At 41.1% G+C, this 26,329-nt stretch overlaps 1 protein-coding gene across 1 annotated transcript; it reads left to right on the forward strand.

Annotated features, from left to right (window-relative positions):
* Window positions 1–191: 191 nt before the first annotated feature.
* LOC138648639 (polycystin-1-like protein 2) lies at window positions 192–26,329 on the forward strand. The gene is made up of 25 exons (XM_069738425.1): window positions 192–264; window positions 338–454; window positions 566–633; window positions 2,161–2,218; window positions 2,395–2,579; window positions 3,657–3,719; window positions 5,679–5,846; window positions 5,969–6,087; window positions 6,595–6,718; window positions 10,485–10,613; window positions 11,703–11,733; window positions 11,951–11,982; window positions 13,173–13,380; window positions 13,622–13,803; window positions 14,040–14,270; window positions 14,571–14,672; window positions 14,764–14,942; window positions 15,207–15,344; window positions 20,842–21,041; window positions 21,120–21,328; window positions 21,432–21,573; window positions 22,161–22,383; window positions 22,472–22,679; window positions 23,085–23,175; window positions 26,062–26,329. The coding sequence occupies exons 1-25, from the start codon at window positions 192–194 to the stop codon at window positions 26,094–26,096; spliced, it is 3,315 nt and encodes a 1,104-aa protein (XP_069594526.1). The 3' UTR covers window positions 26,097–26,329.

The following is a 26,329-nucleotide window of genomic DNA, read 5'->3' on the forward strand; positions in this document are numbered from 1 at the left end:
GGAATATCCCGTTTACTATTAGGGTACATTGACTCCTCTTCACTTGTATGGGAGAGAGTTTGCAGTGGTAATCACAGCCATTGCGCAGTGTACGGAGCGGTGCGACTTTTGGTTTAGATTATTCATCAATGTTGAAGTCCTGGAAAACTTTTTTAATGTCTTTAAGGACATTCACTCTTCGATCTTGGGATATGCACGGCCTCGGACAGCATGGTCGTATTCACCAAGGAGCCAGACTATTTGCAGACTTGGATACGTTACTTTGTAATGTATTATTGGGGGCACCAGAAGTTGTTCCGTTTCTAAAAATGCATCCGGGTTGTGTTTCCCTCTGCAGTTTACAATCCCAAGAATAGAGAGATGTTGCTGCAGATGCTGTGTCCGGTTTTAACACATAATGCAGAGATACAGTCTGCACCGTGTCTGCAACAAAATGGCTTCATCTGCCAGACAGGTAAGAAAACAGTGATGATGTGAAGACATCGCCGATATCCGCCTTGGAGAGTATTGACAAAAAAACGAAAGACAAAGACAAAGTGGACATTACCGATCTTTCTTTTTGCAGAAGGCTCTCACTGTCAAATGGAGAGATATCAGAATGTCACCAGGTTTACAGTACGAAAAGATACAAAAGTGAGTAACAAGACTAACCATTTATAGTAGATCGGTGGATGCTCCTATTCTTAGTCCACGGTATTTGACAATAAATAAATTGAGAGTGGCAGGGTAAGCATTATTTTTCACAGTGGCCGAGGGGCAATGATTGAGCCGTCACTTTAGGTGACTTTTGGAATAGGATAATTTATATGATCCAACTCACCGTTACTTGGTTCTTGCTTGATTATTATCTTTGGCACAGAAAAAAAAAACGCTCTTGCATGATGTGTTATAACAAAAATCACAAACATATTTCGGCCATTTTTTTTAGAATACAAAAGTATTTTCTTTAGTCCTGCTCCACTGTTTCTATGTAGCACATGTTCAGAAGCGGCAGAAGAATAAAGTAATTTATACAGCTCTCCTGTGTAGTGTAGCTGTGCTGTGGTGAGGTAAACACAGCACCATGGAGGATGTTACAAAACTCTACTGAGCAGTGTAACTGTGAATCCTGTTCTCTGGTGAGATGACACACATGAAAAAAAACAGCATCATGGACATAAGGAGGATATTATATTGCGGTACTGAGCTGTCTAATTGTGCATCTAGCAGCTCTGGGGTGAAATAAACACTTGCTAGAAATCAGCAACAGCATTGGTCATATGTAAGACATTATATTACAGTACTGAACAGTGTAGCTGTGAATGCAGTCCTGTGGTTAAATAAAACACATACTAGAAAGCAGCAGCATGGATATATGGAAGACATTCTATTGCAACACTATGCAGTGTAGTTGTAAATACAGCTCTGGATTATTACTTACTAAAACACAGCAATCCTCTGCTTCTTGCTATGGTCCACACCTCTCCATAAGCTTTAATAGGCAGTTTAAATCTGCCCCCCGCCTCCAGTGATTAGATAGATTTTTTGTAGTATTTCGGAGTGAATGGTGTGTTAAGAAGGCAGGAGTAAGGGGAAGTATAGGTGAGAAGTGGAGAAAGAAGCAGATTTCTCTGATAGTATATATTACAAAGATTCTAATAATCGCTTGTACTATTGATTTATTCAAAGTTTGCTGAAACGACAGCGACCATAGAATTAGGAAATAGACAATGGCTGGACGTGGATTTGCCTATAGCGACTACTGCTTGCAGTGTTTGGGCTTCAGCTCCCTTGCACATAAGAAAGTAATAATTTGCTCAGTTTGCATGTCACCATTTTACGTTTCGAGACGTGTGCTGTGAAAGAATAGGTACTGCGGTGCCACTGTCTTTTACAGGGAGGTAACTACTACTATTACTAATCGTGGCGATCTCCAGGCTGGTGTAGAGCGATGTATAGTCCAGGACTTTCTGGGGAAAAAAAAAAAGAGTATGCAAATTAGCTCCCCTCCAAAAAGAAGAAAAATGGCTCCATGGTGCCACCCATAGGCATCAATGTCTGGACCTTTAACAAACCTTGCAACATGACTTGGGATATTTATCCAAAGCAAAGGAAAACGCAAAGACCTTGATCTGAAGGTTTCATGTGTAAAATGTGTTTTTCTTCCATCCTGCTCATCAGAGCCACTTCATTACTGGGAGAAGAAAGAGATCCGTAGAGTCTAGTGCAAATGTTCCTGGTAAGACATTTTTCTGTCCCTTACCTTCAGATCTGTTTCCCCATAGTGAAGAAATCTGATTTGTGCCTCATTCTTTTAGATATTCTGGATATGGCTCTTCAACTTTCCAATACCACGACGATGGCAGGAAAAAATATATCAGTACGTATCACACATTACTTATGATTCTTCTACAGTTTTGGAACGTGTTTCCGTGTCCTGTCGTGACCTGTGCTCAAAGTCCACCACCGTGCATCTGGATGGGCATTCACCAGAACACACCAGACTTGGTAGCTCCACCACCGTTCTTTGCACTGATGAGAGGAGGTTCACCCTGACAAATGTGACCGACGTGAAAGAGTTTGGAAACACCATGAGGAACGTTATGCTGCCTGCAACACCATCCAGCATGACTGGTTCCGAGATGGTCTAGGGAGGCATATCCTTGGAGGGTTGCACAAGCCTCCATCTGATAGCCAACTTTGCTTTGACTGTTAGATGACAAGGTTACATTCTCAGATACATTGTCTGTCCTGGTGCATTGGGTCCTGGGTTCCTCTTGGTACAGGACAATGTACGACCTCATGTGTAAAGGTAGTTCCTGGATGATTGGTACCATTAACTGACCGCCACGTTCTGCAGACCAGAATGTAATTGAGAATCTTTGGGCCATTATGTATCAGGGCATCTGACAACGCCAAACTTTGCCAGAGACTGTCAAGGAGCCACTGAATCCAGTTCCAGAATCCAGTTCTGGGAGAAGATCCCCCAGGACACCATCCTTCGAGACAAAGGCCAGCTCAGGGAGGAGATCCCCCAGGATAAAATCCTTCATCTCATTAGTCAGATGGCCAGACGTGGTCAGGAGTGCATACATGGGGGGCTATATGCACCACTGAGCAGCATTATGATTTGTCAGGAGTGCATATACGGGTCACATTATGAGTTGCCCAGATGAAATTCACACAAATTGGATTGATTTTTTTTTAATTTTTGGGGGTGATTTGGAATCCGGCCGTCAACTAGTTGATTTTCTTTCGATTGAGTGCTGGTAGCTCGGAATGGCATAGGTCATCGGAAACACCAACCAGCCACTTGGCTTTAGTCAGGTTCAGGAAATCAGGGGACATCTACATGGGAATGATAGATTATCTGCTGCGGGTCTGTAGTTTAGGGTGAACACCAAGATTCTCAGCAAAATTGAATCCCCACCTCGAGTGCTGGAAAACTTATCCCTGCCTCTACTGACCATCATCATAAAGCATAACACTATCTGGATCGGGCACGAGCAAAGAGTCAGAACATTTACATTGCCAGAAAAGCAATTGAGGTTATATAAAAACCAAAAACAGTTCTTGCATGTTAATCTTGGTCATAGATGGGTACGTTAATGTTTGTTGCATTAATCGAATGGATTACCAGTTACCAATAATACTTACCGTACTTTCTCACATTACAGAACATTCTCATCCAGCTCAATGTTATGATGCAAGATGAAGAGGAGCCGAATAAAACTGCACTGGTGAGATGATCTTATCTGCAATCACCCAACGTTATAGTCTTTACAGATATCAGACATGTTCATAGCTAAGTAATCGCACTGTAACTCTTAAAATAATGGTATAAAAATTGTTCAAAAAGTTGTATGTGTTCCAAAGTGGAACAAAAAATGCTTTTAGCTCTACAGGAATGTCTTCATCTAATTGTACTAACAGAATAATAAAAAAAGTTACAGCTCTCAGAATATGGAAGTAGGAAAACAAAAACTCTCTGCGGAAGACTCAATGGCCTACCTGTAATCTAGGGCATTGTCACGGATAACAGCCGGGGAGATTACACAAATCACAGATGACACCGGAGGAGGGTTGCGCAAAACTCACAGCTATTACCAATTTGTTAGGGGGACACAAATCCGCTGCCGCCAATCGTCAGGACAATTACGCAATTGACGGACGAATGATGGACGAGGCCGCGGATTCTTCAACTATTAGACTGGTTACTGGGGAATTCACATTTAGCATAGGGCATGTACACCACCGATTCCAGCTTATAGAATATATATATATATATACCCCTGTACGGTCACTGCCAACTCCACAATAACAAAAAAAACACTAGCTGCCACTACCAATCGTTTATACAGGCCAATTGTACATCAGTTATAGGTAGAGTACGGCTTCAGGGGTGCGGTTTACAGAGCAAGAGGAACAGAGCTATTCAATTTTATGTATTTAATCAGGAAAGGTAGGCAGTGTTTATAAAAAGGTGATACAAAATGGGATTAATGCAATACGGTACATACAATTACATGTAATAAAATGGAATAATGAAAGAAATGTACTAAAGCTGTTGTCACGGAAACTTAGCAGAGGGAAGCAATCATTCGGAAAACAGAACTACAAAAAGTTGTACCTTCCTGGACTGACAAATGACCAAACTCAAATTCTGCTTTTTATCATATCAATGTTATTACGCCCATAACCCTCCCCTTGGTGAGTTTATGTGGGGGCTGGTTGTGGAATGTGCTGGGTCTTTCAGAATTTTATGAGATCCCTAACTTACAGGATATCTTCACCCCTGGAGGTCCCAGGTGGTAGATACTCTTGTCACATTTTTATTGTGAATTTATATTGAGATGAAATATGGCCTGGATAGCATCATCCATCAATCCATTATTAAGTCACAGTTCTGACAGCGTTACAATGCTGTGAGTAATTGCGTTATGTTCGTCCCTTCACTACGACACCGAAAATATCTGATCAATGCATATTCATCACTGGCCACTGTCTCCAAACAGTCTCAGAACCGTGCTTTGATCAGAGGAAGCTCTTAGGTTTGGAAGTGTACTTCCCCACATCTGCGTAAACGATTATCAGGCTTGGAGTCTTTTTCCTAGCAAATCTCCCTGCTGTAATTACCTGGACACTGAAGAAGGCTTCTACTTCAATGTAGATGGAAGTGCCAGTTCTCTCTCCACTTCCCCTCTTTTAATTAGTATCCCTCTTCCCTAGTTATAATTAGTTTCTCGCAGCCACAATTAATCCCATATGTTCAATGTGATGGTGATATGTTCCATCTCTGGAGATGTCTTTATGGATTTATAATTTTTATCTCCGACAGTCATCATTATATGTGTGGTGGAGGTCTGACCCTCAAGACTCTCTTCAGTGTGTGTTTAAGCCAAGGCTACATATTTCACGGGCAGGGATCACAACATGATAGAAGTGAATGGCATCAACCCACAAGGTCCCAATCCAAGCAAGTCAACTGGTTCCAACCTTACGGGTCCCAATGTGAACCTATTCACTTGCATGATGCTGCAATGTAGCAGAGGCAAACAGTGTTATTTGGTCACAAGACCTGTGTCGTGGACAAAGTTGGCATGCATCCTCAGCTTACAGCGCCACATGCATATGTGTGTCTGTGCCTGGTATTGCAGCTTAGCCCCCTGCTGACAGGCTCCTTCTTTATCTGTCCCCAGGTAGACACACTGCTCCTGTTGAAAGAATTAAGTGTCGGGATGCAATCTCAGGACATCAGTTCTTCTACTATCAGCGCAAATCTCAGCACTGTCTTGTACTACGGCATCAACAGCATCTTACAGTCCGTGCTGTCATCCTGCTCTGCAATCTCCTGGACCCAATCCGAGGTAGATGTCCATTATATATTTTGTCCGTCTTTTTTTTTTATTATTAATTTTCCTTTTTATTTTTTTTTATTTTTCTTCCATTTTCCTACCTGGACGTTGACTCTTTTTTTCTGTGTTGTCAGAGACAGTCCATAACCAACGCTGCTCTTGGCATCATGAATGATTATCAGGTGGCCATGCTCCCAAATCTTACTCAGCCGATGGTACTGCAGACGCCATCATTTTCAGTGCTGCTAAGCAGGTAAAGCTGCATTAACACGATCTAGCAAGTCTATAGACATTCATTGTACAGCGTCATTCACATCTGCAAAAAAAAAGAGTAACAAATCCTTCACAGCTCCTACCTCAGGCCCTGACGTTGTCTCTGCTCTCCTCTCCTATTTCTCAGTGTTGGAGGAAGGGATTGTACACAGTGTAGAGAGGAGAGAGCATCTACAGTCTCAGGGAGGGCAGTAAAAACATGCTATAGAGAGGAAGGAAAGGACATGAAGATGAAATCAGTGCAGGATAGAAGCTGTGCTGACATATGAACTAATGAAGATGATACATAACTCAACCTATATTACTGGGAGGGACACTTGTACAATAAAAAATCTTAAGCTGCCAAATGCATATCAGGAATGAAGATTGCATCTGCAATGTAATTAACTATAGGTAATTATTTGGATTTTTGGAATTCCTGAATTATCAAATGTCAAAATAAAGAAAGTTTAACTTGTTCTGAACTTTAATCTGTTTTCTGTTCCAGTGTGAATACATCAGAGATTAATAAGTTCACCTTGTCCTATCCCGATCCAGCAGCGGAGATAATATTCCCATCCCGGACTGCTTTGCAATCAGTGCTTCAGTCTCTCTCATCTGTTCAGGTTCAGGTAAGATTTTTTTTCCTAGCACTTCTTCGTCATTCACAAATTGCATTTACAGGTCCTTCTCAAAAAATTAGCATATAGTGTTAAATTTCATTATTTACCATAATGTAATGATTACAATTAAACTTTCATATATTATAGATTCATTATCCACCAACTGAAATTTGTCAGGTCTTTTATTGTTTTAATACTGATGATTTTGGCATACAACTCCTGATAACCCAAAAAACCTGTCTCAATAAATTAGCATATTTCACCCATCCAATCAAATAAAAGTGTTTTTTAATAACAAACAAAAAAACCATCAAATAATAATGTTCAGTTATGCACTCAATACTTGGTCGGGAATCCTTTGGCACAAATGACTGCTTCAATGCGGCGTGGCATGAAGGCAATCAGCCTGTGACACTGCTGAGATGTTATGGAGGCCCAGGATGCTTCAATAGCGGCCTTAAGCTCATCCAGAGTGTTGGGTCTTGCGTCTCTCAACTTTCTCTTCACAATATCCCACAGATTCTCTATGGGGTTCAGGTCAGGAGAGTTGGCAGGCCAATTGAGCACAGTAATACCATGGTCAGTAAACCATTTACCAGTGGTTTTGGCACTGTGAGCAGGTGCCAGGTCGTGCTGAAAAATGAAATCTTCATCTCCATAAAGCATTTCAGCCGATGGAAGCATGAAGTGCTCCAAAATCTCCTGACCAACACCAGCAGCTGACATGGCACCCCACACCATCACTGACTGTGGGTACTTGACACTGGACTTCAGGCATTTTGGCATTTCCTTCTCCCCAGTCTTCCTCCAGACTCTGGCACCTTGATTTCCGAATGACATGCAAAATTTGCTTTCATCAGAAAAAAGTACTTGGGACCACTTAGCAACAGTCCAGTTCTGCTTCTCTGTAGCTCAAAAGTGGCTTTACCTGGGGAATGCGGCACCTGTAGCCCATTTCCTGCACACGCCTGTGCACGGTGGCTCTGGATGTTTCCACACCAGACTCAGTCCACTGCTTCCTCAGGTTCCCCAAGGTCTGGAATCGGTCCTTCTCCACAATCTTCCTCAGGGTCCGGTCTCCTCTTCTCGTTGTACAGCGTTTTCTGCCACATTGTTTCCTTCCAACAGACTTACCATTGAGGTGCCTTGATACAGCACTCTGGGAACAGCCTATTTGTTGAGAAATTTCTTTCTGGGTCTTACCCTCTTGCTTGAGGGTGTCAATGATGGCCTTCTTGACATCTGTCAGGTCGCTAGTCTTACCCATGATGGGGGTTTTGAGTAATGAACCAGGCAGGGAGTTTATAAAAGCCTCAGGTATCTTTTGCATGTGTTTAGAGTTAATTAGTTGATTCAGAAGATTAGGGTAATAGGTCGTTTAGAGAACCTTTTCTTGATATGCTAATTTATTGAGACAGGTTTTTTGGGTTATCAGGAGTTGTATGCCAAAATCATCAGTATTAAAACAATAAAAGACCTGACAAATTTCAGTTGGTGGATAATGAATCTATAATATATGAAAGTTTAATTGTAATCATTACATTATGGTAAATAATGAAATTTAACACTATATGCTAATTTTTTGAGAAGGACCTGTATAAAATGATTCTCCTGCAGGTATAATACCAAGGCAAAATCTGCAGCAATCAGTATCTATATCGGTGCAAATGGGTGCAAACACTTCACCCTCTGTATAGCAAAGCACTGACATCCACAAGATGCATTGACATGCTGCGGATTTTTAATCTGCAACACTACTTTGTGTATCATTTTTTCTGCATTTTTCACCTATGGAAAGCAATGGGTGGTGCAAAAACCGCTGAAAAAAACGCAGGTATCAGTTTTTGCTGTGTTTTTTTGTCCCAAAACCTGACGAACGAAATAGAATCAGATTTGTTTTTGCATTAAACTTTAAGAGCATGCACAAGAGACATTGACAAAAACGCTACAAAAAATACAGCAAAAAAATGCGACAAAAACTAAGCAAAATCTGCTTTTTTTGAGGCGAGTTTCTTACTGCCAAGAGAGCAGGTTTTAACTTAGGGAAAAAAAAACGCATCAAAAATGCAATGTGGCCACGCCATGGGTTTCTTGCCTGTTATGCCCATAGCAGCCAATCACACACAGGTATTCTTTGCAGCATGAGATGGTGCATTGTTAGCATGAAGATGATTTTCTTACCAATGGCATAGTTCCTTTCTTTTTTTAATGGAAGAAACAGGTAAGTCAGAAACTCTATATATTTTGCTGAGGTTATTTTCACACCTCCAATGTCCCTAATGGAGCCTACCAGCTCTGTCCCCATGATTCTGGCCCAAAATATGATTCTACCGCCTCCTTTCAAACGTCAGTCTTGTTGGGACATGGTGGCCATCCACCAACCATCTACTTCTCCATCTATCTGGACCATACAAAGTTGCACGCCACTTATCAGTAAACAAGACTGTTTTAAAATTAGTCATCATGTATGTCTGGACCCACTGCAACCATTTCTGCTTGTGAGCACTGTTTTGGGGTCTCCAAATAGTAAATTTATGCACAACTACGAGCCTCTGGAGGATCTTACACCTTGAGGTTTGCAGCACTCCAAAGCCACCAGCAGCTTTAAATACGTTTGGTATTTTAGCAGTTGCTCCCTTAATCTGATGGTTTCTTCTGGCAAAAACCTTCCACATTATGCCTTTATCTGCACAAAATCTTAAGCATACTGTGATAGCAACAAATTTATTTGCAGTACATTGATCATGCTTGCATTTCCATTAAATATCTAATGTTTTTATACCCTGTCCAAGCTATTGCACTATTTAACTTTTTTTTTGGCTGCAGAAATATATTTTTTTGTTCCAATTTTGCTTAAAACCTTTGGCTGTTTAATAATGCGAAACGTCCTTCTTAACTAGTTTTCTTTTAATTGAGCCTCACATGGCAAACTAATTATCACAGGCGTTTGAGATTGATTTCAGGGATCCAAAGAGACACAAAAAATTGCATCGTTATGACACTACATCCAATGTGCATAATAATTTAGAGTGCTGTATAGAAGCATCTGTTTGTGCATGTCTTAGTATCTTTGAAAGTTTGCAGATTTAATCAATCCCCAAATATTTACTGGATTGGATTTTGGTAAAGGCTAAGGTTGGATTTACACATCGGTCTTTTGTGATCTGCGTTCAGACTGCGATGAGCGGACCGCACACCAGAACTAGAAACTCACTTCAGTTTAATTTGGGAGACCCAACATACTCCGACCTCAAAACACAGATGTATGAATTCGACCTTAGACTGCATTCACACATCCATTATCCATGACCATTTTGTATGGACGCATAGAGTTTCAATGATCCATACACACTTCTGTTTTCAAAACGGATCCGTGACTCCTGTCCTGGAAACTCAGAGCAGGTCCTCTTCATAGCAGGTCCTCTTCATAGCAGGTCCTCTTCTCGTCCATTTTGCAGATCAGACTCAGCCATTAAAGTCTATGGGGATCTGACAAAAATGGGAGATGCATTTTATCTTCACTTTTTCATCAGTTTTCCATCCGTTTTTAACGTATCAATTGCTAAGACTCAATGGATAAAAAAAAGTTCAGACACTTTACCTACGGATGAGAAGAAGATAAAACAGATGCAAAACAGAGGATGACACATGAAAGACAAACTGTCACTTTTATATGGATTTTTTTACATTTGTGCTAATCTCGGGTTCTATGGAATGATCTGAGCGGCCTCTCGCTTCAGAATTGTTGGCTTAAAAAATGTCTTTCTTCCTACAGATGATGAGTTTTTCTCAAAACCCATATATCATGGACTCGTCATTCAATATCAGCGGAACTGTGGCCAGTCTGTCAGTCCTGAATGACAAAGAAGAGCTTTCCATGCAAAACTTGTCAGACAATTTCCAGGTCGGTTAAAAAAGGAATTTCTGGGTTTGGTGTGATTCCGAAGCTGATTTTGTGCTAATATTATCTTTGCACATTAGCGAAAATCTGCAGTGGAAATTTGCCGCTGCTGTACATGTGAAATTCTCAGCATATCAATTGATACTAGAGTTGTCATTGCAGCTTTCACCCTTTGCAATGCGGCAGTTCTACAAATGGATTTTGCTGTAAATTTTACACTGCAGTGGATACAACCTGTCAGAATATAATTTTGGAGTATGCTCTTGTGTAGTTTTGGCTATAGATTTTGCACTGGATTTGCAACCGTAAGCCGCTCATGTGCCGCATCACTGTCACATGTTCTGGCGCCTGAGAAAAGCCAGCACAGTTCATACTGTTCTCAGGCGCCGGGTGCTGAAGACAGCTCACATCATTGTCCCCCTACTCTGCCTTCGATCAGCATGAGCAAGGGACAATGTTGAGAGTTGTATTCAAGTGTAAAATTAAAGAATAAAATGCAAAAAATCACATTTGCTCACCTTAACATCTAATCCTCTGAAGCTATTGTCTCCTGTAAACAAAAATAAAAAATAACAATATCCCTCACCTGTCCAAAGTTAAAAGAATCCATAGTGTCTGACACCGTGAACCTTCTGTGCGACATTTGACCATCAGCATGAGCGGTGACTGGAGGTGACCGTTCACGCTGAAGAGCTGGGGAGAATAACTTGCTGCAATGAGAGCAGGCCTGATAGTGAACTGCGTTAAGCTAAGTGAGTCGCACAGTGCAGCGCTAAGATTACTGAGTTCACCACAGTTCACTGAAACTTTTTCTCACGGTGCTAGCGGTGATCTCACTGAGGTCACCGCATTTAATCAGTCTGGCTGGGAAAGCAGCCTCTGTGATCTGCGGTAACCTCAATGACATCACTGCTGGTCACTGATGCTGCGCTCGCAGGAGCTCATTCGTCAGAGGTTTTCAGCTTGGAAGGTCATTTTGTGACAACGTCCAGGTTGAAAACCATTTATCGCAGACATGGAGTACGGCATGGGACAGTATGTCTTACAGGTGAAGGATATTGTTACTTTCTTTCTATTTTTGTTTTATTACAGGAGACAAGAGCTTCAATGGAATGGGCATTAGGTGAGTATAACTGTGCTTGTTATCTTTAAATTAAAAAAAGCTTTTGTGTTTTTTTATTTCAAATAAAAGCCACATACTCTTGCACATACTCAGTATCAGCAGTCATAAGTTGATGGGAGCACTAGACCCATCAGCCAATGCCTGTGACCTGAGGTAAATTTTCAACTTCGAACAGGTGGGGGATATTGTTGTTTCTTTTATTTTTGTTTGTTTACAGGGGACAATGGCTTCAGGGGATTAGGTGTTAAGGTGAGTATAATTTTTTATTTTATCTTCATTTTATACTTGATTACAACTCTCATCATTGTCCCCTGCTCTCGCTGATCACAGGCAGAGCAGGGGAAAATGATGTGAGCTGTCTTCAGCTCCCGGCGCCGGGGAACATCTTGAAAAGTACGACTGATTCCCAGGCGCCAGTACGGGTCACAATGATAACAGTGTCATCAGTGTGCACGTGTGCGGGACTTTTTGTGGCCCGTGGTGCTGCTAAAAAATGGTCATGTCAGCGTGTTTTGTCCATGGACACACGGTACATGGAAACACACTGACATGTGCGCAGACCCATTCAGCTGAATGGGTCTACGTGTGTAAGTGTTTCCGGTATGTGTGAAAACTGTCACCACACGTACCAGGCATGTGTATTATTTACAATTTTTTTGTAGTTTACGCTGGATTTTGTTGCCGATTTGCCATAGATTGGATCCGCCTATATGAACAGGGTTGTTTCAGATGAATAAGTCAGTTGCAAAATTGTATGGAACACATCTGCAAAGTGTGAATTCACCCCAACTCTGTACCAAGGCTCATTTTATGCCACACAAGCTTGAACACTTAGGCCGGGATCACACATGCGAGAAACACGTCCGTGTCTCGCATGTGAAACCCAAGCTCTGGCGCCGGCACTCCAGAACGGAGCGTGCGGCCGCATAGGAACACATGGAGCCACACGCTCCGCTCCCAAGTGCAGGCGCCAGAGCTTGGGTTTCACATGCGAGACACGGACGTGTTTCTCGCATGTGTGATCCCGGCCTTAGGGTAAGTTCATACGTTTAACATTTGCTTTGATTTTATTACGGAAAGTTCTACAGCTGTCCCATTTATCTCAAACAACCACATTCAGGTCCAGAAAACTGATTTTCAGTCACAGAAAATTCTGCAACAAGATCTGTAAGGTGTGAATTTAGCCATAGGGCAGAGACAGACTGCACAGACTGGCACGGCACATCTCCCGACCTGAGCATGGCAGCGTTAGGTATTTCTATGCAGCTGTGAAGCTCAGGTCAGGAGAGCAGCCAGTCAGTACAAGGTGTACGATGTGATCTGTCTCTGCCCTTAGATGGTGACTTTGGTGTAATTTTTCTATTGCCAGAATGTTGAATAATGTTTTTCATTCTCAATATCCTTTTTATTACTTAGTAATAACTTTCTTTTGATAACAGATATTTCTCCCACGTACGGCAAGCTCGGGAACTCAACCAACCCCGGTCCAGACATCTGCAGATAAAGCTCTGCAACTATTATTGAAGATCAACCCTCCAGGAAGCACTTTGGTTGTTATCGTCTCGGTTAATCACGGCGTGCGGCTGGACTTGTACCATGGATTAAAAGTTATATCAAAAGCACAAGTGACCCTACAAAGCGTCCTAGGTATGAATCTAAAAGTGCATTATCAGGCTAGAGAAAAATTGCATAAATTTGCAGCACAAGTGTGATTTTTAAATTTGCATCGGCCATAACACTGCAATTTTTGTTTCTGCAGCATTTTGTAAAATTTTATCCACGATGCTGGCACTATAATACGCATTTTCCATCCATCACGATGGATGGAAAATTAGAAGTGTATCCGGCGTTAGAAAACTGCAAATACATTATATTACTTTGCTTCTAGATTCCTACACATGGATTTTGACCCCGGACATGATTTCTAACCCAACGGCCAGTCAGTTATTTTTGGTCTCTCCATCAAACACCTACGGGATACAAAATCTGCAACTCAAAGTCTCTACGTTCACAGTGCAATGTGCCTTCTGGAATGCCAATCTTCAGAACTGGAGCTCTGATGGCTGCCTGGTACGGTATCTACTAGTATATGCAATATGCATATATCTCAAAAAGGCTGCAAATTACAGAAAGAAAATTAGAGAAATAAAGCAAAATACAAAATAAAATATTTAGTAGACTGGAGAGTATCACGCTGTTTAGACCTATGGATGGCATTGATACACCAGGCGTATCTTCGAGAATAAATTAGAAGCAGTTTTTATGTTTTAGGTAAGATTTCATCTCTGTGCATCTCTTCTGTGCAGGTTGGACCACAGACGACCGTAACGAAGGTGCAGTGCCTGTGTAATCACCTGTCAGTCTTTGGTTCATCTTTCCTGGTTCTACCAGTTGAGATCGACGTCACCCGTACGGCCGAGTATTTTTCTAGGATCTCGGAGAATCCAGTCATCGTTGTCTTAGTGGCGTGCTTTTACTTCTGCTACATCTTGATCGTCTTGTGGGCCAGGCGCATGGACCTAAGGGACCAAATGCAGGTAGCACATTGTTGGCCCCGGTATACGCTGCCAATTTCTCACGGTTTGACCAAGGATCTTCATTTCAGACAATGAGGAGGGTAGTGGCTGTCGTAAATATTAATAATTCATATTGATTTTTTTCGCGTACACATCGATTTGCATTGGCGAGTTTGATCAATAACGGACAAGTCTCATCAATTTTGTTTGGACCACGCGGTCCTTGAACAAAAATCAAACTAGTGAACATCCCCATAGACTAGTACTAGTTCAGTGTGTATTGTGTTGGATCCAAAATGTTTCTATTTTTTATAACCCCAGAATCGATTGGTTATTCCTCGCGATAGTGACCGCTGTGCATTATACCGATATCTCATCACGGTATGCACTGGACACCGGAGGGGGGCAGGGACCAGCGCCAAGGTAAGAGGACTTTATTTTTTCTTTATTAACATTTTATATAACATATAAATTATGTCGTGCCCTGATAGTGACTTATTATTTTTGCCGACAGGTGTGTCTGTCCCTTTGTGGCGCAGAAAACCAGTTTGGTCCCATCTTGCTCTCTGATACCAGACATCAGGTGTTTAGAAGTGGCAATGTAGACGTCTTCATTCTCTTCGTGCCATTTCCTTTGGGGGAACTGAAAAGCATCACACTCAATCATGATGGCAGCGGTGCCCAGAAGAGTTGGTAAGATGACAATTTAATGTGGTCATCTAGCGTGACTTATTTTGGGGGATGAGAGGCGCTACTGATGTGGTGCTCGTCAGATGGGTACTGGTAGGTATCTTGGACACATCTTGTCCTACTTGACAGGACAGGTCCAAGACCTGCCAGCCGTGCACAGGACCTGGCATGCTGCCGACGGGCACGTCAGTAGCACCTCTTGCCTCGAAATGTGGATATGAAAGTCTCTGGATAATCCTGAAAATGACTTTATTCTTCATCTCATAGGTATGTGACTCAGGTTACCGTTCAGGATGTTCAGCTCAAGATGTCTTGGCATTTTCTATGTAACTCATGGCTAGCCAGAAGAGACTCTCTGAGCAAGACCTTCAAAGCTGCCAATGACCAAGAACTACGAAGTTTTAGGTAACCAGCACCAATGCCTTAACCCCTTTCTGACATGGGACGTACTATCCCGTCGAGGTGGGGTGGGCCCCCATGACCACGGACGGGATAGTACGTCCAGCGCGATCGGCGGCGCTCACGGGGGGAGCGCCGCCGATCGCGGCCGGGTGTCAGCTGTTTATCGCAGCTGACATCCGGCACTATGTGCCAGGAGCGCCCCGGCACATTAACCCCTGGCACACCGCGATCAAAGATGATCGCGATGTGCCAGCGGTATAGGGAAGCTTCCCGCATGGAGAGGGCTCCCTGCGGGCTTCCCTGAGCCCCCCGCAGCAACGCGATGTGATCGCCTTGCTGCGAGGGTCTCACCTCCCTCCCTGCTTCCTCCAGCCCCGGATCCAAGATGGCCGCGGATCCGGGTCCTGCAGGGAGGGAGGTGGCTTCACAGAGCCTGCTCAGAGCAGGCACTGTGAAGGCTGCAGCGCTGCATGTCAGATCAGTGATCTGACAGAGTGCTGTGCACACTGTCAGATCACTGATCTGTGATGTCCCCCCCTGGGACAATGTAAAAAAGTAAAAAAAAAAATTTCAAAATGTGTAAAAAAAAAAAAAATATTCCTAAATAATGAAAAAAAAAAAAAATATTATTCCCCTAAATACATTTCTTTATCTAAATTTAAAAAAAAACAATAAAAGTACACATATTTAGTATCGCCGCATCCGTAATGGCCCGACCTATAAAACTGGCCCACTAGTTAACCCCTTCAGTAAACACCGTAAGAAAAAAAAAAAAAACGAGGCAAAAAACAACGCTTTATTATCATACCGCCAAACAAAAAGTGGAATAACACGCGATCAAAAAGACAGATATAAATAACCATGATACCGCTGAAAGCGTCATCTTGTCCCGCAAAAAACGAGCCGCCATACAGCATCATCAGCAAAAAAAAAAAAAGTTATAGTCCTGAGAATAAAGCGATGCAAAAATAATTATTTTTTCTATAAAATAGTTTTTATCGTATAAAAGCGCCAAAACATAAAAAAATGATATAAATGAGGTATCGCTGTAATCGTACTGACCCGAAGAATAAAACTGCTTTATCAATTTTACCAAACGCGGAACGGTATAAACGCCTCCCCCAAAAGAAATTCATGAATAGCTGGTTTTTGGTCATTCTTCCTCACAAAAATCGGAATAAAAAGCGATCAAAAAATGTAACGTGCCCGAAAATGTTACCAATAAAAACGTCAACTCGTCCCGCAAAAAACAAGACCTCACATGACTCTGTGAACCAAAATATGGAAAAATTATAGCTCTCAAAATGTGGTAACGCAAAAAATATTTTTTGCAATAAAAAGCGTCTTTCAGTGTGTGACGGCTGCCAATCATAAAAATCCGCTAAAAAACCCGCTATAAAAGTAAATCAAACCCCCCTTCATCACCCCCTTAGTTAGGGAAAAATTAAAAAAATGTATTTATTTCCATTTTTCCATTAGGGCTAGGGTTAGGGCTAGGGCTAGGGTTAGGGCTAGGGTTAGGGTTTGGGCTAGGGTTAGGGCTAGGGTTAGGGCTAGGGTTAGGGTTAGGGCTAGGGTTAGGGCTAGGGTTAGGGTTAGGGCTAGGGTTAGGGCTAGGGTTAAGGCTACAGTTTGGGTTGGGGCTAAAGTTAGGGTTAGGGCTATGGTTAGGGCTAGGGTTAGGGCTACAGTTTGGGTTGGGGCTAAAGTTAGGGTTGGGGCTAGGGTTAAGGCTACAGTTAGGGTTGGGGCTAAAGTGACGGTTAGGGTTTAGATTACATTTACAGTTGGGAATAGGGTTGGGATTAGGGTTAGGTGTGTGTCAGGGTTAGAGGTGTGGTTAGGGTTACTGTTGGGATTAGGGTTAGGGGTGTGTTTGGATTAGGGTTTCAGTTATAATTGGGGGGTTTCCACTATTTAGGCACATCAGGGGCTCTCCAAATGCGACATGGCGTCCGATCTCAATTCCAGCCAATTCTGCGTTGAAAAAGTAAAACAGTGCTCCTTCCCTTCGGAGCTCTCCCGTGTGCCCAAACAGGGGTTTACCCCAACATATGGGGTATCAGCGTACTCAGGACAAATAGGACAACAACTTTTGGGGTCCAATTTCTCCTGTTACCCTTGGGAAAATACAAAACTGGGGGCTATTTTTGTGGGAAAAAAAAGATGTTTTATTTTCACGGCTCTGCGTTATAAACTGTAGTGAAACACTTGGGGGTTCAAAGCTCTCACACCACATCTAGAGGAGTTCCTTAGGGGGTCTAGTTTCCAAAGTGGTGTCACTTGTGGGGGGTTTCTACTGTTTAGGTACATTAGGGGCTCTGCAAATGCAATGTGACACCTGCAGACCATTCCATCTAAGTCTGCATTCCAAATGGCACTCCTTCCCTTCCGAGCCCTCCCATGCGCCCAAACGGTGGTTCCCCCCCACATATGGGGTATCAGCGTACTCAGGACAAATTGGACAACAAATTTTGGGGTCCAATTTCTCCTGTTACCCTCGGGAAAATACAAAACTGGGGGCTAAAAAATAATTTTTGTGGGAAAAAATTTTTGTTTTATTTTTACGGCTCTCCATTATAAACTTCTGTGAAGCCCTTGGTGGGTCAAAGTGCTCACCACACATGTAGATAAGTTCCTTAGGGGGTCTACTTTCCAAAATGGTGTCACTTGTGGGGGGTTTCTACTGTTTAGGTACATTAGGGGCTCTGCAAACGCAATGTGACACCTGCAGACCATTCCATCTAAGTCTGCATTCAAATGGCACTCCTTCCCTTCCGAACCCTCCCATGCGCCCAAACAGTGGTTCCCCCCACATATGGTGTATCATCGCACTCAGGACAAATTGGGCAACTAATTTTGGGGTCCACTTTCTCCTGTTACCCTCGGGAAAATACAAACTGGGGGCTAAAAAAATAATTTTTGTCGGAAAAATTTTTTGTTTTATTTTTACGGCTCTGCATTATAAACTTCTGTGAAGCACTTGGTGGGTCAAAGTGCTCACCACACATCTAGATAAGTTCCTTAGGGGGTCTACTTTCCAAAATGGTGTCACTTGTGGGGGGTTTCAATGTTTAGGCACATCAGTGGCTCTCCAAACGCAACATGACGTCCCATCTCAATTCCTGTCAATTTTGCATTGAAAAGTCAAACGGCGCTCCTTCCCTTCCGAGCTCTCACATCCGCCCAAACAGTGGTTTACCCCCACATATGGGGTATCAGCGTACTCAGGACAAATTGTACAACAACTTTTGGGGTCCAATTTCTTCTCTTACCCTTGGAAAAATAAAAAATTGGGGGCGGAAAGTTAATTTTTGTGAAAAAATATGATTTTTTATTTTTACGGTTCTACATTATAAACTTCTGTGAAGCACTTGGTGGGTCAAAGTGCTCACCACACATCTAGATAAGTTCCTTAAGGGGTCTACTTTCCAAAATGGTGTCACTTGTGGGGGGTTTCAATGTTTAGGCACATCAGGGGCTCTCCAAACGCAACATGGCGTCCCATCTCAATTCCTGTCAATTTTGCATTGAAAAGTCAAATGGCGCTCCTTCGCTTCCGAGCTCTGCCATGCGCCCAAACAGTGGTTTACCCCCACATATGGGGTATTGTCGTGCTCAGGACAAATTGTACAACAATGTTTGGGGTCTATTTTCTCCTGTTACCCTTGGTAAAATTAAACAAATTGGAGCTGAATAAAATTTTTTGTGAAAAAAAGTTAAATGTTCATTTTTATTTAAACATTCAAAAAATTCCTGTGAAGCACCAGAAGGGTTAATAAACTTCTTGAATATGGTTTTGAGCACCTTGAGGGGTGTAGTTTTTAGAATGGTGTCGGACTTGGGTATTTTCTATCATATAGACCCCTCAAAATGACTTCAAATGAGATGTGGTCCCTAAAATAAAATGGTGTTGTAGAAATGAGAAATTGCTGGTCAACTTTTAACCCTTATAACTCCCTAACAAAAAAAAATTTTGGTTCCAAAATTGTGCTGATGTAAAGTAGACATGTGGGAAATGTTACTTATTAAGTATTTTGTGGGACATATATCTGTGATTTAATTGCATAAAAATTCAACGTTGGAAAATTGCGAAATTTTCATAATTTTCGCCAAATTTCCATTTTTTTCACAAATAAACGCAGGTACTATCAAAGAATTTTTACCATTGTCATGAAGTACAATATGTCACGAGAAAACAATGTCAGAATCACTGGGATCCATTGAAGCGTTCCAGAGTTATAACCTCACAAAGGGACAGTGGTCAGAATTGTAAAAATTGGCCCGGTCATTAACGTGCAAACCACCCTTGGGGGTAAAGGGGTTAAACCACAAATATTATTTATTGCTAATTATTTCATCTTTGTCAAAAAAGTATACAAGTATTAAAATGGTATTTTGCTTTGTTCTTCCCTCTATATTTTACTATTAATGGTCAGGGTTGGCAACTTCTCAAATGCCATTTTTCATGTCAGTATTACATGAGCCATGACAACTATGGGTTTCTCACATTTTGGGTATTTAGATTTTATAACTTTGGCATAATTATTATTTTTTTTTTCTTTGATTTTAATGTTTTTAAAAGTTCAATAAAATAAAAAAAAAAGTTGTCCAGGCGATTTTTTTTTTTTCCGAGTCAAAAAACAAAGAAATAATCATCTACAACAAACACCCACCACTCCCATCCCTGGGCTTAATGGGTCCCCGCCGGTCTCTGCTTCTTGGTCCTGTCTCAACACCCAGGAAATAACTTCTAAGCCAATCACTGGTCCCAGCAGTGGCCCGCCCCAGCCATTGATTGGCTGAACAGAATTTATGACTTGTCAAGAAGGACCAAGCTGCAGACACCAGATGGGGATTTAGGGAGCTTAGAAATGGAAGCAGCGGGGATCAGTGAGAAAGCTTCTTTTATTTTTTTATACCACTCCGAGCATTTTTTTTTTTTTTAAAGGGGGGTAACCATTTTTAAATGTCCTTTTGGGAAACTCTGAATTCCCCTTTGAATTAAGGGAGCTGCTACAAAAACTTATTCTCTGAGTGCATGTTTGCATGATACTGACAGCCAATGGAACTCATTGGGAAGCATGGGATGACTATTATCCCATGTGATGATGCCACAGGGCAATTTGTGATTTTTTATTTCATGTTCTTACTAAAATTACAGCTGATCACTAGAGTCAAAATAGTGGGATATCCTGCAGTTAATTTATCTAGCAGATAAAAAGTTTGTAGACTCACTCTCTTTTGGGTGCCACCCTTAGTTGATTAGAAGGGGATGAGGGGAAATGGGTTTTACAGTGAATTCCCACTTATATTTAATAGCATATATTCCCCATGATGTCCCTTTTCCTGCCACTTCATCTTCTCCTTTCATTGATACTTTGGATAATGATTCTTGATATCCAAAACTAAGTATATAATCAGCCACAAGTTTCAGCAAATTCTATAGGATTTTTGGACCACACAATCAACCAGTTAGGTTTCTGTTCTGTTTTGCAAGGAATATATTTTTGCAGAAGACCCTTCGGGGCTTGCGTGATGAACACATTTGGATTTCCATCCTCAATCACCCGGCCCGTAGTGTCTTCACACGTGTCCAGCGGGTGTCCTGCTGTATGTGTCTTCTCCTCTGCACCATTGTCATCAACCTCATGTTCTGGGAGCTTCCTCAAACTGTTTATCCAGTGATTATTAGTGTTGGTGAGTAGTTTCTCTTGATCTTTTGCGGTGTTCACGTAATACTATTTTTCCATCATGCTCCCGATTAATATTTCGCAGGCAGCTTCATTCTGACATGGAAGGACATCATGATAGCTTTCGAAAGTGCCATTCTCATGTTTCCTGTCAATTTACTCATTATCTATATTTTCCGAAACACTCAAGTTAAAGAAACTAAAGGCGCAAAGAGAAAAATTAAGAAGGGAAAACAAGTTCCCGATGCTAAAAAGAGTCCACCCATCCAGCCAAGCTTCAACATGGTTCTGAAGGTGAGCACAAAGCTGTGGATTGACTTTCTGGTGGCGGGAAGTAATTGAAGTGATTTTTTTCACTTTCATAAAAACTTTTTCAATTCTTTTTTCCCCTCGTTAGGACTTATCAGAAACAGTGCGGACTCTGAGCCAAACTTCTCGGAATACATTAGAAGTGGACCTGGATCAAGAATCGAATGAAAATTTTACCGTCCTCCTGCAGATCATCTCACACCTTTTGCAAAAGCAGCTAACACCTGGTCGTGAGTACAACATTTCTCTTTACAACCTATTAAGAAAATGACAGAAAAAGAGGCAAAATGTGTCCAGATATGACTGCAGGTTTCACCACCTTTCCATAGCAGAAGAGGACATGTTGCAAAAATTTTAATCCCCCAAAAGTCACTATATCTATGCAAGATGTTGCCTTCTGGCCACCATCACAGTTCCTGCAAGGAATGACACTTAACATTCGTAAGACCACCTACACATTAGAGAAAAGTTATCCAAACCTACATGCATGAAATCATAAAATATTTTTAATATGTTTCCAATATGGTGAATAATAAAACAGGAAAAAAAAATCAAAAAGGCAGAATTACTGTTTTTTTGGTCTCTTTGCCTCAAAATGAAAATGGAACAAAAAGATATCAGAGAGTCGTATGGACCTCAAAATGATATTCATAAAACTGCAGCTCATACCACAAAAAAAAGCCGCGGTAAAACTTTTTCAACTGAAAAATAAAGCGAGGAGGAAAATTCTGCAACTACCGTAATCTGCCTTGTGGAAATTTGCTGTAAAGGTTCACATTATTTGCCCAATTTAATGATCTCTACGATTGCTTCCTAGCGTTGTCCACTTCAGCACCTCTGGCTCAGCTTTCCATCGATGAGTTACATTCCTTGTTCTGTGCACATTATGTGTCCCGAAAACTTAAGAAAGTGTCCCAAGATCTTCAACAGCTTGGAGGCCAGCAGGTCCCGGACAAGCAACATCATGAAGAGTTCCTCACACAGTTACAAGCTCTCCTGCATATATTAGACAAATCAGTCCCCCCTTTGCCCACACAGAGGTAAGACACAAGGCCACAATTTAAGGGCCTTGGTCCTAACACTATATCTATATATATGTTAGATGTTTGTACTATCATACTCATGCAGGCCTCAACAAAAGCAGCAAGTTAAAAAGAAAAGACTGCCTTGGTGGTTCTTGTTCATTGGGTGGTCCTTACTGATCTCCATTAGTGTGGTTTCCACCTACTTCACCATGATGTATGGGTTCCTGTACGGAAAGGACAGTTCTGTCAGATGGATTGTTTCCATGACTTTATCTCTTTTCCAAAGCATCTTTATCCTGCAGCCTCTTAAGGTCAGTAAATATAAAAATGAATCCCTTAAAAAGGTTTCCTTCTTGCATCTCCACATTAGTCAGAGACAAAAGTTACTAAAAATGAGTGGATCCTTCGCTAACAGATTTGGCGATGTCTTACACAGTCATCCATTTATCTGTAGCATGGTATTAAAAAAAAACAATATTTATTGAGTTAGTATGAATCGATTTTCAGGACCTGGTCTATCGGCCACGCCAATAGTCCGCAGCTGAACGGAATCCCAGACGATTTCCAATGGGCAAGGTCCTGCTAATCGATTTGCACCAATTGTAAAAATGTAACATCTTATCCTACGAACCAACAATATATAAAGCAATGGCTGGATTATAAACTAGAACTTAAAAAAGAAAAAAAAACTTTTTAAAGTCTTTTGCGATTTCCAGGTTGTGGGATTTGCAGTTTTCTTTGCTTTGATCTTAAAGAAGGTAGATGAAGATGAAGAGGAACTTCAGGATACAGAACTAGGGATAGCAGGTTCGTCTCTTCTACTTTTTAGATTGATCACTAAAGTTTTGCTCATTGGATATGTGAGCATGGGTTTTACAATATTCCCTGAAATCATGTATAACCAAAATAGACCTCACAGAATATGTGCATATACATAGAATGTCAGCACTTGCATCATTTTAGGTGCCTACACACTTTCCATTGCAAGTGTGACAACCATTCCTCCCAATAAACACAAGAATTCTAGGCTGCAGTTGAAACCAGAAGTTTTCATCCACTATATAAAAAGACACATCTGCATGTTTTTCTCAATATATGACGTGAAATCGGAATAAACCTTTCCCGTTTTATGTCAGTTAGGATTACCATAATTATTAATATTTGCCAAATGCCTGAATAATGAGAGAGAATGTTTTATTACTTCCTGCAATGTCAAAAGTTCACATACACTAAGATTACTATGCCTTTATACCATTCTGGACTGCCCATATGATGTCATGGGTTTGGAAGCTTCTAGGTTTTTTTTTGGCAAAATGTGAGTTATTTACAGACAAGCCTGTTAATGTATTTTAATGCACACCTGAAACACACTGCTTCTTTGTGTAGCATCATGGGAAAGTTTCAAAAAATCAGCCAAGATATCAGGAAGAGAATTGTGGACTTGCATAAGTCTGGCTCATACTTGGGTACAATTTCAAGATACCTGAAAGTGCCTTGTTCATTGTACAAACAATTATACGCAAGTGCAAACAAGTTGGGAATGTCCAGCCATCATACTGCTCAGGAAGGAGACGGGTTCTGTGTCCCAGAGATGAAAGTAGTTTGGTCCGACATCAACCTAAGGACAAAAGCAAAAGACCTTGTGAAGATTATGGCAGAAGCCGGTAAGATTGTGTCAATATCCACAGTGAAATGAGTACTGTATCAACATGGGCTGAAAGGCCACTCTGCCAGGAAGAAGCCATTACTCCAAAAGAAACATAAAAAGCCAGATTAATGTTTGCAAATGCACACAGGAACAAAGACCTTAATTTTTGGAGACATCCTGTGATGTAATGAAACTAAAATTTAACTTTTTGGGCATAATGGGAGAAGCTTGGAAGCCTAAGAGCACCATCCCAACTGTGAAACACGAGGGTGGCAGCATCATGTTGTAAGGTTGTTTTGCTCCTGGAAGGACTGGTGCACTTCACAAAATAGATGGCATCATGAGAAAAGAAGATTAGGTGACAACAGTGAAGCAACATCTCAAGACTTCAGCCAGGAAGTTAAATCTTGGGTGTTCCAAACGGACAATGACCTGAAGCATGGTGCTAAAATGGTAACAAAGTCGCTTAAGGATAACAAAGTCAATGTTTTGGAGCGGCCATCACAAAGCCCTGATCTGAATCCTAATGAAAATTTATGGGCAAGGCTGAAAAGACCGGTGCGAGAAAGGCGACCTACAAACCTGGATCAGTTACACCAGCTTTGTCAGTAGGAATGAGCCCAAATTCCGACCAACTATTGTGAGAAGCTTGTGGAAGGAGATCCCAAATGTCTAACCCAAGTCATTCAGTGTAAGGGCAATGGTCCCAAATAGTAATGAAATGTTTGGAAATCTTTGACGTTGCAATAAGCAATAAAAATGCCTTAAAATATTCTCTCTCATTTTTCTGGAATTTGGCAAATAATAATAATTCTGGTAATCCGAATTCACCTAAAACGGGAAAGGTTTATTCTGATTTCATTGTAATAATAGAACAACACGGCACTCGTGATAGTGTATAGGGTAGGTGCTCAAGTAGGGTATCCAGCCCAACAAATCCAAATAAGAGAAAACTTGGCACTCTGAATGAGTAACTATCATATGCAGGAAAAAGATTTATTGATGTGCATCCATAAAGGCAAGTTGAACGTTTTCGGTCCACATCCGGACCTTCATCAGAACAAATATACTATCAAAACAAAATATATAACAGAGATATACTGTATATGAATAATAATAATAATTTTTTTATTTATATAGCGCCAACATATTCCGCAGCGCTTTACAGATTATAGAGGGGACTTGCACAGACAATAGACCTTACAGCATAACAGAAATACAGTTCAAAACAGATACCAGGAGGAATGAGGGCCCTGCTCGCAAGCTTACAAACTATGGGGAAAAGGGGAGACACGAGAGGTGGATGGTAACAAATATACTTCATAGTCAAGTAGATCTTTCTTTATTTTGGAATCTATAGACAGGATATACGTTTCTCCCTGAAACAGGTCTCTGTGAGGTTTTCTTTCTTATACGTAACAGTACCTGTATCCTTTTGCACTCAAGCACTTATAGTACTTTAATAGCAATGATTACGGATTTGTTCCTTAGTTACGATATAAAGCCTTCCTCCGGTACACTATTTACACTATGTAGGAGTCACAGCTCCTCTGGACTCTCCTCTTCTTCTGGACTTGTGTAATCAGCACTATTCTCAAGACATACAGCGTGTTTTGGATTCTTTATCATTCTCTTTTCTTCTTAGATTCATATGTGCATATAAACTATTATTATAGAAAGATCTACTTGACTATGAAGTATATTCATATATATCTCTGCTATAGATTTTGTTTTGATAGTATATTTGTTCTGATGAAGGTCCGGATGTGGACCGAAAACGTTCAACTTGCCTTTATGGATGCACATCAATAAAATCTTTTTCCTGCATATGATAAGTACTCATTCAGAGTGCCAGGTTTTCTCTTATTTTTATTCTGATTTCATGTCAAACATTGAGAAAAACAAATATATATCTTTTTATATAGTGTATGGAAACGTCTGGTTTCAACTGCATCTGTATCTGTAGGATACGGTATCTACTATGTTCTGTTTTGATGCAGATCCCAGAAGACATGTAGTAATGTGATTGTTGCTGTATATTGCAGATGAATATCTGACAAGTGATGAGACGGCACTGTGATGGATTTCCTGGCTCTCCGCATTCTCTCTCATAATGTGCACTGGACCTAACTGGAACTTCTTTCATTTTATTGGGACAGATACATTCTGCAGCGCCATACACACATTTTACAAAGCTACATTTCACTTTTTTCTCCTCTCGCTATATTTTATTTAGGTTTGTATTATGTATATAGGCAAACTATGATATTGCCTTTATGACCAATCACCGTTTTTTTTTTTGTTTTTATACTG

This window comes from Ranitomeya imitator, chromosome 9 (assembly GCF_032444005.1).
Source record: "Ranitomeya imitator isolate aRanImi1 chromosome 9, aRanImi1.pri, whole genome shotgun sequence".
NCBI classification, from domain to species: Eukaryota; Metazoa; Chordata; class Amphibia; order Anura; family Dendrobatidae; genus Ranitomeya; species Ranitomeya imitator.

Excerpts from the sequence above, each read along its gene's own strand:
- LOC138648639 (XM_069738425.1), top strand. The coding sequence starts at position 192 with ATGCACGGCCTCGGACAGCATGGTCGTATTCACCAAGGAGCCAGACTA. Across the intron at positions 11,734-11,950 it reads TTCAATGGAATGGGCATTAG|GGGACAATGGCTTCAGGGGA; the intron begins GTGAGTATAACT and ends GTTTGTTTACAG. Across the intron at positions 14,943-15,206 it reads AGCGGTGCCCAGAAGAGTTG|GTATGTGACTCAGGTTACCG; the intron begins GTAAGATGACAA and ends TTCATCTCATAG.